Source organism: Clarias gariepinus, chromosome 21 (genome assembly GCF_024256425.1).
Source record: "Clarias gariepinus isolate MV-2021 ecotype Netherlands chromosome 21, CGAR_prim_01v2, whole genome shotgun sequence".
Taxonomy (NCBI): domain Eukaryota; kingdom Metazoa; phylum Chordata; class Actinopteri; order Siluriformes; family Clariidae; genus Clarias; species Clarias gariepinus.
The window spans coordinates 28,395,695-28,412,944 of record NC_071120.1 but is presented as its reverse complement, the minus strand read 5'-3'; the positions used below and the strand labels follow the sequence as shown (position 1 = coordinate 28,412,944).

Sequence of the window (17,250 nt, the reverse complement as noted above, 5' to 3'; positions counted from 1 at the left end):
TGGTTACGCCTGCGCCAACTGAACACGTTGCAATGTGTGCGTTCTGAGATGCTTTTCTGCTAACCACGGCCGTCTAGAGTACTGTCTTTAATAACTGTTTATGACTAATGTAAAATGACATTTTATGAAAATGACGAAAAAAATTTTTAACAGAAGCTTTAAGATTAAACAGACTGCATTAACACGTCCTTTAGTGAAATAAATAAGCTTTAAGAACTCTATACCAGTGTGGGTAATCACTTACACCACAGGGTACACATGCACTAACACACACACAGTATCTCTCTCTTTCTTTCTCTGTAGATGTTAATGGCAGACAGTCAAATGCACTTTTGGGTTGATGCACCTTTCATTACATTATATCGATTTTTTTACTTTTCTTTTATTAGATGGAGATTCATTACATTTACTTCACTCTTATTTATTTATGACTACGTTATAATTCCCGCTGAGAGAGAGAACTGAGTGGTGCAAAACGGCCCTCAATCATGACTCATTCTGTACAAACGTTCTCTTCTGCGAGAGACAGTTGTGAATAAGCAGTGATAAAGAGTGAAGGAAACAGTATAACTGGAAGCCGTCTATCTGTCTGTCTGTCCTCCTCGCATTCTGTCTCTCCCTCTTTTTTTAACTCTCGTGGTTGTGGGATTTATAATTCATCTACCTCATCAGTTTTAGCGTCTGATTAGTGAAATTGGAGAAAATCCAATTAAATTAACTGCTGTGTAATCTGCAGAGTACATCCCATAAAACCGCCTCGTCCAATTAGCATTAAAATAACACGCAAAGAGAGAGAGAGAAAGAAATGGACATAAAGACGGATGTGTCTGTGCGGTCAGGTGGAGAAGGGGTACCTGTTTAGGTTCCTGTCTAAAGGTTATGGAATTCAAGCGGAAAAGAAGTTCCTCAGAACCATCCAGTGTCGAATGTTCTTTACAAGTTTCTCAGATTCATTCAGCCGGTGTCTCTCATCTGGCTTCCATACAGCTGTGTGGCGTCAGTGTGGCAGTGTAAGATAAATCCACACTTATGAACAGTTCCAGTAAAGGAACAGTGGATCTAGAACTGGGGCAGAAGTAGCTTAGTGGTTAAGACTCTTTGAAAAGTTTCACCGAGATTCAACATCACAAATAAGGAGACCTGTCTTAGAGTCCAGTAATCAGGCATTTACGTCTTTAACCAGTGCTGTCTCATGGTTAGTGCTGTGGCCTCCCATGTCTATGTACGAGGGTTTGATTCCCCCCTCACTGTGCTTCCTGATGCCTTCTGTGGTAACACCTTCTATATCTGTATTCAGACGAATATACATCCAAATGGCTTGTGTGCGCTAGAACTCTTTTGTTCAATCAGGAGAATGTAAGTATCTCCTCTCACCTGTCTGTCTCCGGGTCTCTCTATAACTGACATGTTACTGATGGTTCTTTTGATGTTTGGAACGTAGCACCATTTAAATGTGCTCTCTTTGCTGAGAATAAAAAGAGATCTTTAGACATTATGCCTGCGTGTGTGTGTGTGTGTTTGTCTCTCCTGGTCAATCGGGCCCGGACCGGTAAGTGTATCAAGGTGCGGCGGACACAACAAGAAATAACTCTTCTTCTCTTAGCTTAAAACTTGTCTCGGACACACTTCTCCTTCATTTAAACCTAACACTCCCAAGTGTTACAAAACTTATGCCTTTGTTCAGGACTGTGATAAACTGTAATATTTATTGTGTGTTACTCTGTGTTTTGTGTGTGTGTGTGTGTAGGTATGGCAGTGTGGGGGCAGTATGGAGGTTTTGCCCTGTGCCCGAGTCGCTCACATCGAACGCACTAAGAAGCCTTACAACAACGACATCGACTACTACGCCAAGCGGAACGCCCTGAGGGCCGCCGAAGTCTGGATGGATGAGTTCAAGTCTCATGTGTACATGGCCTGGAACATTCCCATGAATGTAAGCGCTAATGCTAATTATGTTAGTCCTGCTAGCAGTGCTAACTTTGCAAACCCTCCTAATCCTGCTAATTATGTTAATTATGCTAGCAGTAATAGCTACATTACTTGTGTAAGTATTTAACAGGTTAAATTCATTAATAGGTACATACAATAATTATTATTATTAGGGCCCAAGCACTATAGGGTGCACAGGACCCTCTTGTTTTCCTAAGGATTATTTTTTTCCCACCTTTTTGGGGTCTCAACATGCTCAAAAACGTATAGGATGCCTGGGAGTCTCGTGAATTTGGACGCAAATTTGCTTTATAACTCATACACACTCGCACATATGCACACGAAACTCTGTACACATTTAGAGCTCATTGAGCTGAACAACTTCCGCACTGCATGTCCTGGGATCAACTCAACAGGAGGCCGGTTATTTTGGGTCGTTTGCCCCAAACGACCCAAGTTGATGAATAACTTTCTGTGTGGCCTCATATTGAGTGACATTATATTCAGTGACACGTTCAGTGAAATCACATACAGTAGAGAAACATCAAAGTGTAATGCTTTTCTTCCAGAATCTGAGGCCTATTGTACACGTGGACTCATCACAAATGTTAACACTCACACACACACACACACACACACACACACACACATTACAAATGTTAACACTCTTACACTCACACAGACGCACACAAACACACACACAAACACACCTCTCCCTCACTCTCACACACACTAACCCTCACACACACACACACATGCACACACACTAACGCACTCAACAAATATTAAGGGTTCAAACTGACATTACCCCTGTATGGTGTGTGATGTGTGAAGTTTTTCGTTGCAACTGTGTGGCGATGGCTTTTTCGAGGTCGTAACACACTCAAATAACACACAGGTTATCATTATAATTATTGTTGTTGTTATTGTTTTTCTTTTTGTTTTTCTTCATATTGAGAGAGAATATCTCACAGCGATTAGCATCAATCCCATAATCCTCCTCTGTGCTAACACAAAGCCACTGACACTACCAGCAGTAATTACACTTCTGATGAGCCATGTAGCATCGAGGCTAATGAAGGAACAATGAGGGTCTCGGATGACTGACAACCCAGACACACACACACACACACACACAGTCAACCTTGCTCTCTCTCTGCCTGACTGAGTGTGTTACTTGTACAGCTCGCACACGAATAAACAATATAGACTCAGTATAGTTTACTTATCTAATAACTCTGTGATATTCTAACCTGATAGTTAATGAGCAGTTAGCATGTGAGATTAGCTTCGTCACAGCGCAGCCCTGACTCAGAGACACTAAACACATCTGCACACATCTGCACTCCAGCTCTCAGTTCCATATAATGGCTCTTTAATTTGCCTGTGATTTCATTACACACTCATCTGAACGGATGTGCGGTGTGTGTTTATGAACAAACATGCCATTTACACTGCATTATTGGTTACACCAACACACACACACACACACACACCGTGAAGACACTTTGGCATGAAATAATAACCATCGGAAGCAGAAAAATTATAAACTGATCAAATGGCATGTTCAGGTCATGGTGTGGCTTCTGTCTCATTAACCTGTCAGTCCCAGTGAAAGAGGCGTGGCCTCAGTGTATATTCTGTCAACCCCTGTGAAGAAGTCACATTGAAGGAGGCGTGGCCTCTGTATATTCAGTCACTTAAAGTGAAGGAGCCATGACCTCTGTATACTGTACAGTGGATCCTTGGATTATGAGCATAATTCGTTCCAGAAGCGGGCTCCTATTCCAAAACACTTGTAAACCAAAGCAAAATTTCCCACAAAACGTAATGGAAACTAAAATTATTCATTCCACAGCCCACAAAAATAAATACATAAAAATAATTAACACAAAGTTTGAAGGTAAACATAAAACGAATTAACCTGCACTTTACCTTCAAAAAATTTTTTTAAAAATCCAGACAGCTAATTGTTTCCGTTTATGCGCGCAGGAGCTGTGTGTGTGTGTGTGTGCGTATGTGTGTGTGTGTGTGTGATGCTTAAGTAAGAGGAGAGGAGGAATCAGACCCCCTCTCCCTATCCTCGTCTTACACAGTAAAACTTCCTCCTGTCTTATTTGTTTTTCACACACACACACACACACACACACACACATATTAAAGAAAAGACTGTTTTATCGAAAAAGTTAACAAGGAACATCATTACTGACACTCGCGTGAGTGCATACTAACGAAATTACTGCTGTGAAGTAAAAATAAAAATAAAAAATTAACCTGCACTTTACCTTTGAAAAGAATCGTGACAGAGCAGTGTTTCTGTGTAGAGCAGAGTGTGTGTGGGTGTGTGTGTGGGTGTGTAAAAGTGAGGGGAGGCAAGGTGTGTGTGTGTGATGGGGCAATGACAAAGTGCAGGCTGATGCAGAGAGGGAAAGAAGAAAACGGATCTTTAACCCCTCCAACGAGACTTTTTTGCTTTACACGCGTGCTGTATACTCACGCATATAGAAGAAAAATAAAATGTTTTACACACACATGTGGTCACAGCACCCACAAATGTTGATTATACCATTAAGAGACGTGCACTAAGACCCAGAAAAATGATTACCCACAATTCCACAGCGCAAGAGAGAGAAAAACCATTGGCTCAGTTGTGATCACGTGACGCTGGGCTTCAAAACAAGAAGCGAATGCGTGATACATGATACTCGGTACTCGTAAATCAAGACTTGTTCGTTTTCCAAGTCAAAATTAATAAAAAAAAATTTTTGCTCGTCTTGCGGAACACTCGCAAACCGCGTTACTCGCAATCTAAGGTTCCACTTTATATTCTGTCTGTCCCAGTAAAGGAGGCGTGGCTTCTGTGTATAGTCTATCAGTCTCAATGAAGTAGGCCTGGCTGTGTATATTCTGCAAGTCCCAGAAAAAGAGGTGTGGCCTGTGTGTGTATACGCTGTCAGTCGCAATGAAGAAGGTGTGGTTTAAAAACCTGACTAGATTTATGAGGATTAATAATTAATCAAAACTCATAACGTGTCCAGGGAGTAGAGTAGCTCAGTCATTACTCCACATCAATCCCATAATCCTCCACTGCACTAACACAATCCTCTGATGCTAACAGCTGTAATTAAACCACTGATGAGTGGCATAGCATCAAGGCTAATAAAGGAACACTGAAGGGTCCCGAATGACTGATAGAACATACATACACACACATACAAGGAGACACAACTTGTGTTTTTCTCCATCACATTGGCGTTTGTAAACAGTGTGTGTGTGTGTGTGTGTGTGTTACAGAACCCTGGTGTGGATTTTGGAGACGTGTCGGAGCGAGTGGCGCTGAGGAACAGACTAAAATGTAAGAGCTTCCGCTGGTACCTGCAGCACGTCTACCCGGAGATGAGGATCTACAACAACACCATCACGTACGGCGAGGTGAGAGCACTCACAAACTGAACAACAAGAGATTTTTTTAAAAACTGTCACTTTAAATAAAATATCACATTTATTCAAAATTCCCGTGGTCTTGCGTCCTGACTCGTAATCAGTGTAAAGAGTGAGGAGGAAGATCAGACACGCAGCTCCTCCTCATCGTCACAGGGTTTAGACACGAGCTCGACACGTGTGTGTGATACATGTAAGGCATACTGTTGACATTTTTCATAGACTTGCATTGGCAAATTATTAAGAAGTGTTTATTTGTATGTGCAATGTTTATTTCTGTTTGTTTGTTTGTTTCATAATTAGTATGATGTTATTAAGGACGCAAGCACTAGGCGCTTTCTTCTTATTATTTTTCTTCTTCTTCTTCTTTTAAGTAAAGGCTTTTAAGCTAATCAAATAAAATGTTACAGAAACACAAACTGTAGTCAGTACCAAGTCCTCCGTTTCACTTCTCAGGGAGGAGAAGCGAGCCTGATCGGTCTGATGGTGGCAGAAATTGCAAAGTCCAAAGATCTTGATCTTAAACTTTATTTGTGGCATCAGAATGCTCATTTTTGAATGCTCAAAATTTATACAAAAACGTGTTTAGATTTGTGAACAACACTGTATGCTGACAATGAATTCTGGTAGGTGGAGCTTAATTGATGAAAAAATTAAATAGCTTTATTTTAGATGGTTTATTTATACTAAACTTTAGGAGATGGATTCCAGTGTCCCTGCACTTTGTTTTGATCCAAACACACTGTTTGCTGTTCTACATGCTGTTGTGTGTAGCTTTAAAAGCCAGTGAGCTGCTGCCCCTCCCCTAACTCTTCATGACCCTTTGTGAAGGTGTATTTTTATATCCAGTCAGAATACAGAACTGGACTTCCCTAAAAACTGTGTCCAGGTGTTCAGTCAGAGGAAAGGCCAATTACTCAGTCTGGAATGATGTCATACTAGGTACTCAAAGCTCTTCAAACCCACAATACCTGGTGAAAAAGTAATTAAAAAAAACCTCTTTCCAGTTGTGTTGGACTAATGGCACTTAGTTATTAACCTAGTTAACCCAGTGTAAGTATGTATCCAATGATGTAAACATTAAAGCACTTTTGTAAGTCGCTCTGGATAAGAGCGTCTGCCAAATGCCTAAATGTAAATGTTTCCTAAACCTAATAACTGCTTGTGCCATCCTTGGTGGCAACCATTGCAATCACATGTTTGCGATAACTGGCACTGAGTCTTACACATCACTGTGAAGAAATTTTGTCTCACTCTGCTTTGCAAATTTTTTTTAATTCAGCCACATTGGATGATTTTTGAGCATGAACAGCCAGTTAAAGGATCTTAATCGGATTTAATCCGGACTTTTACTAGGCCACTCCAGGCCACTCTTATTTTATTTTATTATTATTATTATTTATATATTTTTGGGGGGTCATTCAGCAGTGGATTTGGACTAGCTTTTTTTTTTTCAGACCTTATAGCGTGCATTACTTTATCAAACAAATTCTATTTAAATGATTTCTTGATTCAGCAGGTCTGGCAGTAATCAGGCCTGGGTGTGGCAAGTGAACTTTTTTTTAATATAATTATTTTTGGGGTTTTTTCCAATTTTCTCCCCAATATTAGCCGTATTCAATTCCTCCCCATCACTAGGAGGCTCATACATTAAGGCTACTACTACCACTCAATTGGGAGGGCGAAGACTATCCCGTGTTTCCTCCGAACCGCGTGACGCCAGCCGACCGCATCTTTTCGAACTGCTTGCTCACGCACCATTAGGGGCGGAGTAACACACTCGGAGGAAAGCGTTAGCCGTTCCTTCCGTGTTCGCGAGCTCACAGACGCCCCTGATTGGCTGTAGAGCCGTGATTAATGTGGGAGCGCTGAGTACCTCTCATCTGTGCCTCCGGCTGCGAGAGGTTACAGCATCACCCGGGGTTCGAACCACAGATCCCCGGATGGTAGGGCGAGCGCTTTACCACTTCGCCACTCGGAGGCCTGGCAAGTGAACTTTAACACAATTTTAAAAAATCACAGTTTATTCATGATTTAGCAAAGAGGCAATTACTTTTTACAGGTTTGAACAGCTTTTGTTTCCTTAATAGAAAACTTTATTTTCTATTTACTCTGGTAATCTGTGTGTAATACTAAAATTAGTTTAATGATCTTAATCATTTCGGTGTGACAAATTAAAAAGGGACAAATATTTTTTCATAGCACTGTATGTGAGTGTAAAATACCAATAAAAATCTAAACAAAAATATGACATCAACTAAATGAATGAGTGACAGATGTTGTGTATAAGTGGCCTTTTGATCAGCGAGAGCTTTAATCTGTGGTGTGTGTGTGTGTGTGTGTGTGTGTGTTTGCAGGTGAGGAACAGTAAAGCCAGTGGTTATTGCCTGGATCAAGGCTCAGAGGACGATAACAGGGCGATACTTTACCCCTGTCACGGCATGTCGTCTCAGGTAAGAGTCCCAGGTTATGGTTTCTATAGTAACGGCTAATTCACGAAGACGTCCATGTGTTTATGTATTTGTGTAACATGTATGAAGGAGTCTCCAGTGTCAGTGATAAAGCCGTGACTTTCCCACATCTTCAGGACAGAGGAGTGTGTGTCAGGCGGTCGCACGGTGACCTGATGTATCCACACACACACACACACACACACATGTAACAGAGACTCAGGTCTAGTGCGGTGCTTCCTGATCCAGAGCGTGAGTGTGTGTGTGTGTGTGTATTTGAGGTCAGCTTTACTCAGTGTGTTTATCACTTCACTGCACACGAACTGGAGTCGCCCTCACACCATCGATTTCCTCTTTACTGTTACACTGCTGCTGATTCGTTAAAGACACGGCTCACTGAACACACACACACACACACACACACACACACACACACACATACACACACAGATATCTCTGTAGCCATCGTTCCACTTCACTATGCGCTTCTCTTGCTTTTTTCTCTCTGTTTTTTATCCTGTCTGTCTCTGTCTCCTTATATGCAATATGTCTATGTCCCTTTCTTTCTCTCTTTCCATCTATGTTTGTCTGTCTGTCTGTTTTTCTCTTTCATTCATTCTGTCTTTTACTCTCTCTTAAAGCAAGTTGAATAATAATAACAATAATAATAATAATTATTATTATTATAATAACAATAACAATAATAATATAATAACATCAACAGTAAATAGTAACATCTCTCTCCCTCTCTCTCTCTCTCTAGCTCTTTCCCTTATTCTGCCTCAGTCTCTCAGTTCTTCTCTCCCTCTGTCTCTCTGTCTGTTTTGTCTTTCTCTCTCTCTCCACCTGTCAGTCCATTTCTCCCTCATGATCTGTCTTTATACTCCTCTCCTTTCATTGTTCCTTTTTCTTATTACCATTTTTTCTGTCTCTCTCTTTTGTCTCTTTCGCGGTGACCTTTCTCTCTCTCTCTCTCTCTCTCTCTCTCTCTCTTTCACTCTCTCTCAGTAATGGAAGTGTGTAATCCTGCCCTGAGGGAAATACTCCAGCTAAAGTGTATCAGCACATTACATTACAATAATGACCTGTGTTACACGATACAGCATCATTTCATTTCCCCATCTCTCTCTCCCTCCCTCTCTCTCCCTCCCTCTCTCTCTCTCTCTCTCTCTCTCTCTCTCTCTCTCTCCATACAGTCGGTTTAGAAACGAAAGGAAAAAGCTAAATAAATAACAGGAGAAGCATAACGTATGCAGATTGCATTAACCTCCTCTGTTCCTCTGTGCCGCGTTCACAGAACATATAAACAAAAGAAGTGAAGTTAAAAAATAATGTGAATCGTGTTGGTAAGCTCCTGTGGCACTCGTGGAGTGTCGTTTCCTCCCTCACAAATTTAGCTCCTACCTGCAATTAGTTCCCATTTCCTTTGAAGCATGGTTACATTAGATCGTATACAGCACTATCTCTTATTGAATGTATGTAATGATAGCAAGACAGAACGTTTATAAGGAAATAAGGGATTTTTTTTAGCGGCTCAGGTGTGTAGCTAGTACAAGTTAGCTCACGTTGCTAATTAAATGTATGGCTAAAGCTCAGTTTGAAGTGCACCGTGTCACACAACCAGTTCTGAAGTGTCCAGGGCCGAGTCGATACGATGTTATCACGATACCTCGGTACTGTTACCTCGGTACTGATTCAGTATTGTGAAAATCTGTAACAATTTTGTCCCAATTTTATTTTTTTTCCAGTTTTATTATTATAAACAAACATAGCGAACAATCTGCTTTCACCACACAGGACTTATGTGTGAATAGATTGGAGTGCGCCACCTGTAGGATTATAGAGGAAATATACCATGTTACCACCTCAAACAAATATAATTATACAAAAATTCAGTTATGAATTGTGATTCTTTTGTGCGGTGGTTCACATGTCGCCAATACTTTTAAAGTTATACTGACTTTATAATTATTATTTTTTTAAACTATTTCTACATTTATTATTTACATACATCTTTATCTCACATGTGTTAAAGTCTCTAATCTGCCTTTTTCTTCAAAAAGACTTAAATTAGTATCAAACTCAGTCATTACACACACTTACACCAGTCTCAAAATGTTAAACTCTTTAATTTAAAGTTAGTTTGTAGTGTTTAAACGCTGCGCTCGCTTTTTAAGTAAGAAAACTAATGTTATAAGGAGCAGACTACATTTTATTACTCAATAAACCTTTTTTAAATGTTTAAAATTGTAATAAAAATGTCTAAAAATGTCATTTGGAATATGGATATTTATAAAATACTTATACACAATACTTATAGAATTTTAATTAAATTGGCACCGAGGTATCGTGATAATATCGTATCGTTGGTGACTCCTATCACTGAAAAAAAATTATATTCATAAAACTGTTATACTTACAGAATTGGCACTGAAGTATCATGATCATATCATATCGGCTCGGCCCTGGGGATCCTTGTTTCTAATTAGTGATGTTAATTATTTTTATTTTTAAACAGTAAGTAATCACTGAGAGTCAGTGAGGCGATAAATTGAATCGAATCAAAATGGATCACGACATGTAACTGAATCGATTTTCCTCCCTGTGTGTTTTATATCCTTGATGTTTGTTATCAGTAGTGAGATCATTTTAAATCGATATTGCGTGTCGGATTAATGGCGGTTCGGTAAGTGGGTGTGTAATAATCTGGGATTACGTGAAGGTCATGATAAACCATTAGCCGATAGCCTTATCCCCTCCGTAGCGTTCCCTCACCTGATCCTGTCTCATTGTTATAATGACATCTCATCACTAAAGCGCAGCGATCGTGCGACCCATCAGTGTTCCTCTTTAACCGGCACACGTACCAGCAGATGGATTTCGCGCTAATCATTTTCCCAAAGCCGCTTTTTGTTTCATCGTTTACGTCAATTTGCACTGAGTGATTGTTTCTTTCTCTACAGCGCACAATAGGATGAGCTACGTTTCCCACAGAATGACACCTGATCCCAGCGTCTGAAGTGCAATATTGTCTTTCAGCTGAATTATTAAGCACAGCACGCCGGCTTTACAGTAATGGACTCTATTGGATATTAGACGTGGAAACATGTGAGAGAAAAGTGAGAAAACCTGGAACAATAACACAGAAAGAGAATAAAGGAGGAAATTAGAGCGGTTACTGCAGCTTTGTCTGGGTTCACTTGTTTTTGTAGTACAGTAAAAAAAAATCACCTGCCGTCATGCTAATTTCTTTTAAACAGCTTTTTATTCAAAACCAAAATCATGTATATTATAAATATATGAGAGTATAAAGTGTTAAAGGACACTATTCTCATTTATTCCTACACAAAAATACTTTAAAGTACTTAAGATAGCTAGATGGATGAACAAAGTATTTTATTAATCCCAAAGGGAAAGTGTAGTGTTACAGCAGGCAGATTAATCCCCGGGTGAAAAAGGGGTAATGAGGAAGGTTGTCCTCAAAAATATGACACTTTCCCCTTATAGTGTCTCTAGTAAAACATTTTCTTTCCACACTGTTTAAAAGGGCTTATAGAGTGACGCTAATATTTAAGCTATCATCTTTTAAAGACGTTATTTAAGTCTAGCTAGCATCTTCACTCATTTTCACGTTATACTACCATTAAAGGGACAGTTTTTATTTGGTACTTTTTTATATTTTGCTTTTATTAATTACTGATTCTCCTGATTCCGGAATGATTGTATGTTTTACATTTAAGCTAATTAATTACGCCTGGCAAAAAAAAAAAAAAAAACAGAGTCTTCCCCAGCAGCCATACATCTGCCTAGCAGGTGGTTCAATTAATACTCAGCATGTTGTTTATTTCTTAATTATTATTCAAAGTCTAGAGACAACATTAACCTAGAGTAATCCATAAACAAAATCAGTATTAGGAAAGAAGACGTGACAAGATTCTTCAGTGAGACATAATTAGAGAGTTTCAAACAAACGAATCCCACCCGGCCCACTCTCACCTCTATCACTTTACTGTTTAAATAATGTTAGACTGGTACGAACTCAGCCTGTTCCACTGTATGTATGAAGTTTGTGAGGTTCATGAAACTTCTCCTCATCACTGTAAAGCACACACATCAGGACTGTCAGTGACACGGGGCATCATGTGGGGATTTTTAACATGCAGATAGTTTTCAGGCTGTAAATTCTTTGGCCAACTGAGAAAACTTGAGACTTGAGGGGTAGAGGGGTAAATAGTGATTGGGCTAGAGGGGTAAATGATGTAGATGTGGGTAGAAGGGGTGAATATTCCAGGTGTAGCATAGCATAGTGAAGACTAACTCATGTTGGCGATTCCTTGAGCTGTTCAAACACAAGTAATGGTAGTTAACAAATAAAGTGATTAAAGTCAGCTAGCTTTGCTGTGTGTGTGTGTGTGTGTGTGTGTGTGTGTGTGTGTAACATGTTCTTGTCACCATGAAAACATTTACAAATTACAACATGGTGCGTTTATTTTAGAACGCTTCACTCCTGCAGAAATGCGCGTTCATGGATGTTGACTGATTTCCGTTGTCCTTGACCTCTGACCTCTGACCTGATTGGCCAGATAATTCTACAGAAAGTGTTTGATCCTGGTGCTTTGCTTTCTAGAACTTTTCAGACTCTTTAAGTACTTCTCAGGATGAGAGCGTCCACTAAACGGTTGTTACTGTGATGAACGTTGTGTCTCTTCTGCTGTTCTGATGATGAGAATCAATATGTGCAGCCACTAATTGCCTCCTCAGGGATAAATAAAAGTTTATTCAATTCAGTAATGAATCCGAAGAGCTCAGAGCGCCGGGGCTTCACGAGCTTCTCAGTGGAACGCTATTCTGTTCTTATTCAGTTGTTTGTAATAGAAATCGCTTCGGATCAAATCGTGCTGCTTTAGTTACTTTTTCTGAACAGCAGGAAGTTTATAGATTTGCTTTTTTTCTCTTATTTCCTCTTTCAGTTAGCCCGCTACTCTACAGAGGGCCTGCTGCAGTTAGGACCCCTGGGCTCCACCACGTTCCTACCAGACACCAAATGCCTGATCGACGATGGACGGGGTCGAACGCCGAGCCTAAAGAAATGTGACACAGTGTCACGATCCTCACAGAGACTTTGGGATTTCACACAGGTACAGTGAATTATTTACTCTGTAACCAGACAACCGAATTTTTACCACGCATGTTAAAATATATTTAATTTTATTTAATAATGAGGAACAAAAATGTAATATTAGATTTAAATATCCAGAACAGCTGATGATTGTCATACAGACAGACAGACAGACAGAGATGCAGAAATGCAGACTGACAGAGATGTAGAAATACAGACACACAGACAGACCGACTAACAGAGATGCAGAAATGCAGACAGACAGATGCGGACTGTGATGCAGACACTTATAAGCTCAGAAAGACAGAGATAAAGGCAGACAAACTTAGACACATGCAGAAAGGCATGACGTCAGGCTGGGTTGCATTCAGACACAAAGACAGACAGACATAGAAAGCTGACAAATAGATAAAAAAAAAGAAAAGTGTGATAATTATTTTAACACTGTTAATATTCCTAACTTTTTTAGAACGGTCCGATCATAAACAGAGACAGTGGCCGCTGTCTGGAGGTGGAGATGTCTAAGGAGGCGAGTTTTGGGCTGCGGTTGGTCATGCAGCGCTGCTCAGGGCAGAAGTGGATGATTCGGAACTGGATTAAACACCCCAGACACTGAGGGAGCTGAGGGACACACTGCCTCCTCTCGGTCTCAATGACAGACTGACTGACTGGTCACGGCGGTGTGTGTGTGTGTGTGTGTGTGTGTGCGCTCAGCCCGAACCCCTCAACAGGCTGAGACGCCTTTTTTTATCAGCAGGCCGTTACGATAAGACGGTAAAGACGTAAAATAACAATCATACTTAGGAACTGTTGAAGAGGAAGCGGTGAAGGAACGCCCTTCGCCTGCACAGTCGGCACAGACTGTGTACCTACTGTTCCAGACGTCTACACACAGCGTTTAAACGTGACGAGCTCTGTTCTCAACACCTCGACTTCTCCTCTACATCTGCCCTCCAATCTTGTTTCATGACCTCATCAGCTGATCACCTCGCAGTTCAACATAAACACCAGCTAACAAACACTCCAGCTGGGTAACACACCTGCTAACCAGCTATCATACACACACACACAACAAAGGAACGCCATCACACGCCAAACTGGTCTACACATAGTGTAACCCTGCGTTCACACTAGTGTCTGACAAAGCCGCTGCGATTTAGCCAACAAGCGATGTTTTAATCAACACAGACAGTCAAAGTTATAACCATTAGCCATGATGTTGGAAAGTAAAAAATATCCATATGATTGGTAACCTCTGTTCTTTACAGCTTTGTTGAAAGCAGTGTGTAAATATAGCTGAAATAAATTGGCACAAAATTCAGGTAATTGGGTAATGTGAAGCCAATTCGCAGGTAATTTTGGCCCCAGTCGAGTGACAAAAACCATCAAGACTGCTCAGGACTGCTCAGGACAGTTCTACTCTCGCTCTTAAAAAAAGTTTAGGAATGTACGATAGGAAAGAGCCATTTGTATGAAGTGGAGTGTGTCTATAAGATCAGGTCCACGTTAATTAGCTCAGCTACAGTCAACATTTAGCTACAACCTTAAATACCAGTGTGCGCTAGCATGAACGCAGGGTAACGCTACAGTACATCATCATCTTAGCGCTACATACGAATGACTTTGAACTGTAACTTAATTCACACCAGAGAGTCGATACCTGGAGTTCGAGGCTAAAACACATGTCTAAACACACACTAACACTACAACTCTCACATACGTTAATAAATGTGTAAACACTCCAACATGCGCACACACACACACATTCTGTCTGTCACTGTAATAACAGCTTCATTATCACCACCAGCTGAACCCACATATGTGAAAAACTGCAGAGATTTGTTTTTACACCTCCGTCCTTTTAAATGTGAAGAGGAAGAGAAATAATGCTGTAACACAAACGAGTCTAAAACACTCATCAGCCAAAATGTCGCTTACATCGGGTTATGAGTATATATTTACAGCTGAGGCGTTAGAGATTTTATGCATTGGTTTAGATGATGGTTAAAAGGTGTGTATGTTTGTCCCATGCACTTCTTATTCATTCATTCATGTGTTTTGATCTCTTACCCTGAATGTAGTTGATCAGCTGAAACATGTTTTTTTTTTTTTTTTTTTTGTTAATAGCTTTTTATTGAACATTCAATTTTAAATACAAACAAAACTAGGGGACAAAATATATAAAAAGCAAATCACAGGATAAATACGTTCAAATAAAACAAAAAAATTATCATAGCTACCCAGTGTTTGCACACATGGCTTCAATTGAAATAAAATAGAACTAATTACTTTGTCCTTTCTTTTAGAAGAAAATATAGCAGCAGTACAAGCGTTAATTGTTCGAGGGTGTTGCTTTCACGTTCAAAGATAAAAGTATCATAAAAATAGGAAAGCCAGACAGACAACAGGTGGGTTTGTGCTTCAAACCAACTTTTTAAAATAGTCTTTTTGGCAGTGATCAATGCAGCCATTAATATTATTCTCTTTTGGGGTTTTTTTCATCTTATTTTTACTCTGCAGCACTGTGACTTGGCTATGCAATCCGCACCATGCTAAGGCAGAGGCTTACATGGACTACAGTTGATTAAATTTGACGCTGGTGTAAAAGTGATTAACTTTCAGTTATAACTGTACGATTTATTGGAATTTTTCTTTTCATGGCAGCGATATAGATTTGCAATACTCATCATGATAATAGGTGGCAACAGCGAGCCACAGCGCCAAGCCTGCCTGTTAGTCACAAGTGTTGTCAGTTTGTGATTTTGCGCTAAACTAGGCGTTTTAAGCATTTCTAAGTCACTTCCGTTTGTGTACTTGCCAATCGATACCAGAACCTGGCGCTGTCCCGGGTTACAGCAGGAACAGGACATTACAGAACATCCAACGTTTGAAGCACATCATCATTTTTTGCTAATGCGTGAACACAGACACTGTATCTTAAGTTTGTAGAGCGCCTTCTTGTGGAGTAAACTGCTTATCTGTACAGCGCGCATTTAACTGGTGAGGGAGGTTGGGGTGACGTGTCTAGTCCAAATATCGATGAAGCCTGAAACGTCCCGCTGCTTTAAACAGTTTTATGAGTATGAAGAGATTTACAAGTACCGGACTGATACCTGGTACTAGTATCGGTATCGGTGAATCCCTCATGTACAGTATCATAAGAATTTTCTGTACTTTAACGTCCTAGCTTTAACGTGAAGCTCTCTACGAAGCTGACGTGTTTTACCTGATCAACTACATTTATGGTACGAGCAGCAATGTTTTATTTTATTATCCACTGCATCAGTCTTAAAGTCCTAAATGTTCTAGTTAAAGTAAACTCATCACCAGCATGTCCACGCCCCATAACTATGCTCCAGACGTCTTCACACGTGGAGGTCGATGTTCTCTTTTATTTATTGTGAACTCAAAATTATGTGAAATAAACGTATTTATTTTGATCTGCCTTATCATATTCTCTGTTGTACACGTCCACTCCGTCATGACTTGCTCCAATGGTTCTATTAGTGTTTCTACACGACTGCAATAAGTGTGACAGGGTGGACGTGTCACACAGCTCGGTCACGGACGAGCCATGATTATAATCTCACGTGTAGAGATGAAGGAAAGGGAAGGAAAGTCACACAGCAGTGTTTTAGTGAACAGCGCCGGCTGAAATGTCGGTTTTTACAGTGATAGTTATGTAATAAAGTCATACAGTATGTACACTAAACACTCCTTTACTGCCTTGAAGTGCTGATCTATGGGACAAAACATTTCCCTCGTCGTTCATCTGCACTCTATTCGCCTTTACACAAGGCAAGCTCATAAAGCTTCATAAAGACACGAGACTCCTTTCACACCTTCCACCCTGCAATACTGAAAACACTTTTACTGAATGTGGAAGAATTCAAGCGCTAACTGTTTTAATTTTTTTTTTTTTCCTTCCTCTCACTTTTTTTTTTACCGAAACGTTTTGACCTTATGAACAGGTTTGAGACTGTGATCATATTACAATAAAGGAGTTTGATCTTGTAAAATATTTTGAGGTTGTTAATAAAGTTTGAATTTGTAAAGGGATAATAACAACAAATATTTAAGCTTGTAAAAAGATTTCATTTTTTTAAAAAATGTTGGAAAGAAATTGTGAGAGATTAAAAAGAATGAGCTTGTAAAATGATTAGACGTGTATTAAAATGTGCGGTTGTTTTCAAGCTGCTGAGGAATTTTTGTTTTTTTTTTATGTATTGTTTATTTAAGTGAAGAGCTTCTATAGTGCACACATCTCTGCTTCTTTGTTTGTTGCCATTATGGATTTATGTCTCAGTCAGG

General features: G+C 39.9%; 1 protein-coding gene across 1 annotated transcript in view; it reads left to right on the top strand.

The window, feature by feature from the left end:
• galnt9 (polypeptide N-acetylgalactosaminyltransferase 9) overlaps positions 1 to 14,243 on the top strand; it is a 70,317-nt gene extending 56,074 nt beyond the window's left edge. Inside the window, exons 7-11 of the mRNA XM_053481647.1 lie at positions 1,748 to 1,933; positions 5,224 to 5,361; positions 7,728 to 7,823; positions 12,791 to 12,958; positions 13,409 to 14,243. Coding sequence (XP_053337622.1) covers positions 1,748 to 1,933; positions 5,224 to 5,361; positions 7,728 to 7,823; positions 12,791 to 12,958; positions 13,409 to 13,555 — 735 coding nt within the window. The 3' untranslated portion in view covers positions 13,556 to 14,243. The remainder of the gene's footprint in view (positions 1 to 1,747; positions 1,934 to 5,223; positions 5,362 to 7,727; positions 7,824 to 12,790; positions 12,959 to 13,408) is intronic.
• Positions 14,244 to 17,250: the final 3,007 nt, after the last annotated feature.